General features: G+C 45.3%; 1 protein-coding gene across 1 annotated transcript in view; it reads left to right on the top strand.

Annotated features, from left to right (window-relative positions):
• The first annotated feature begins 1,865 nt into the window (after positions 1–1,865).
• Positions 1,866–2,023, top strand: part of LOC119300767 (replication factor C subunit 2) — an 11,710-nt gene continuing 11,552 nt past the window's right edge. The window contains exon 1 of the mRNA XM_037577659.1: positions 1,866–2,018. Within this exon, the coding sequence (XP_037433556.1) occupies positions 1,975–2,018 (44 nt within the window). The 5' untranslated portion in view covers positions 1,866–1,974. The remainder of the gene's footprint in view (positions 2,019–2,023) is intronic.

The raw sequence follows: 2,023 nt of genomic DNA, 5'->3' as shown, positions 1-2,023 counted from the left end.
TCCCCTCGACGCCCCCGCCTCTCGCCCCCAACCCGCAGGTATGCTTCCTGTTCTTCCTTTTTGTTTTATTTTTTTCCTTTTTGATTCATTGTTGGCACTCACAATTTATTGTTTGTTGTATTGTGTAGATGGAGATGAACAACAACGACATGGACTCGTTGTCCGATTCATCGGGTTGGTCGTCATCCGACGATTCGGACACCGACGAGTTGTTGCAAGACGACGACGTCGAGATGATGAGCCTCCTCATCGACGTGCAATCCTTTGAAAACCACGTGAAGATGATGGATCAGAGGAGAGGGGCGAAGATGGGGCGAGTCACCATCTACCGGAACCGCGCTCTCGGACACGAGCATTTGATGGAAGACTACTTCGCAGAGGTACCTACATACCCTCCTCGTCTCTTCCGCAGAAGGTACCGAATGCGGCGTAGTTTGTTTGTGAAGATTGTCAACGATTGTGAGGCCGCCTCCTATTACTTTAAACGTCGTAGATCCGCCACCGGTATCATGGGGTTTAGTGCATATCAAAAGATATCGGCGGCAATGCGGGTACTCGCTTATGGCATACCCGCGGATTATACCGACGAGTATCTTCGCATTGGGCAAGATACAACCACGGAGTCAGTCTGTAGGTTTGCCAAGTTGGTCATTCGGCGGTACGGCGAGCAGTATCTTCGGGCACCAAACGAGGAAGATACAAAGAGATTAATGGAAATGAATGAAAAAAGGGGATGGCCGGGGATGCTAGGTAGTCTTGACTGCATGCATTGGAGGTGGAAAAATTGCCCAAAGGCATGACACGATATGTATTGCGGTAAAAGCCGTGATGCTACCATTGTGCTTGAGGCCGTAGCATCTCAAGACACATGGATTTGGCATGCATTCTTTGGGTTGCCGGGAACACTCAATGATATCAATATCCTCAATAGATCTCCTTTGTTTAAAAGATTAATTTCTGGGGATGCTCTAGCTTGCAACTACAAAATCATGGACAATGAGTACTCAATGGGATACTATCTCACCGATGGCATCTATCCCGAATGGGCAACTCTTGTGAAGTCCATCAAGGAGAAAAATGGGGTGCCCTTAACAAGAAAAGAGGCTCATTTCACCAAGGCACAAGAGGCAGCCCGCAAGGATATTGAGAGAGCTTTCGGTGTTTTGCAAGCAAGGTTTGCCATAGTTCGTGGTCCAGCTCGATTTTGGGACAAAAAAAACTTGATGAACATCATGAAATGTTGTGTGATTCTACACAACATGATCCTAGAGGATGAAAGAGGGTTAAACCTCCCTTGTTTCTATGACAATGTTGGTACCTGTGTGCAACTGGAAAGAAATCCTTCTCGCATACACGCTTTTTTTCAAGCACATCATGAGATTGAGGATGCAACCACTCATGGTCGGCTCCGAAATGATCTAATAGAGCACCACTGGCAGTTGGATGGGCGGCGCATTGGTCCATGATGTATCTTTGTTTTACTTTTCTATGTCCTATTTTATTCGAACAATTATGTAATTTGCTCAAAAATTGTTGTAACAATTTGAATGATTATTGTTTTATTCGGTGTTGTAATAATAACTAGAATGATTATTGTTTTATGTCAAATGTGATGGAATTTGTGATATGTCATATGATGAAATGTGTTATATATGAAATAAGAGTTTTAAAGGTTGGGGTTGAGGCAAAGACTAGAACCCTCAAATCCAACCCTTAAAGCAGTTTAAGGGTTGGGTTTGAGGGTTCTAATCTTTACTTCTGTTTTTTAACCCTTAAAAATGTTAAAAAGTGGCATTTCTCAACCCTTAAAACTGTTATAAGGATTTAAGGGTTCAGAGGTTCTACTAGTAATGCTCTTAAAACCTCGACCCCCAAAAACACAGCGCGCGAAACCGAGACAGCCGCCCGCCGCTCGCCCCCGCCTGCGCAGGCCTCACCATTTCCCTTCGTCGCGGCGGCATCCGAGGAGGATAGATGGCGCCGCTCGTGCCGTCGTCACAACCATGGGTGGAGAAATAGTAAG

Source organism: Triticum dicoccoides, chromosome 5A (genome assembly GCF_002162155.2).
Source record: "Triticum dicoccoides isolate Atlit2015 ecotype Zavitan chromosome 5A, WEW_v2.0, whole genome shotgun sequence".
Classification (NCBI taxonomy): Eukaryota; Viridiplantae; Streptophyta; class Magnoliopsida; order Poales; family Poaceae; genus Triticum; species Triticum dicoccoides.
The sequence above is the reverse complement of the archived record's forward strand: the minus strand, read 5'-3'. Positions and strand labels throughout refer to the sequence as shown.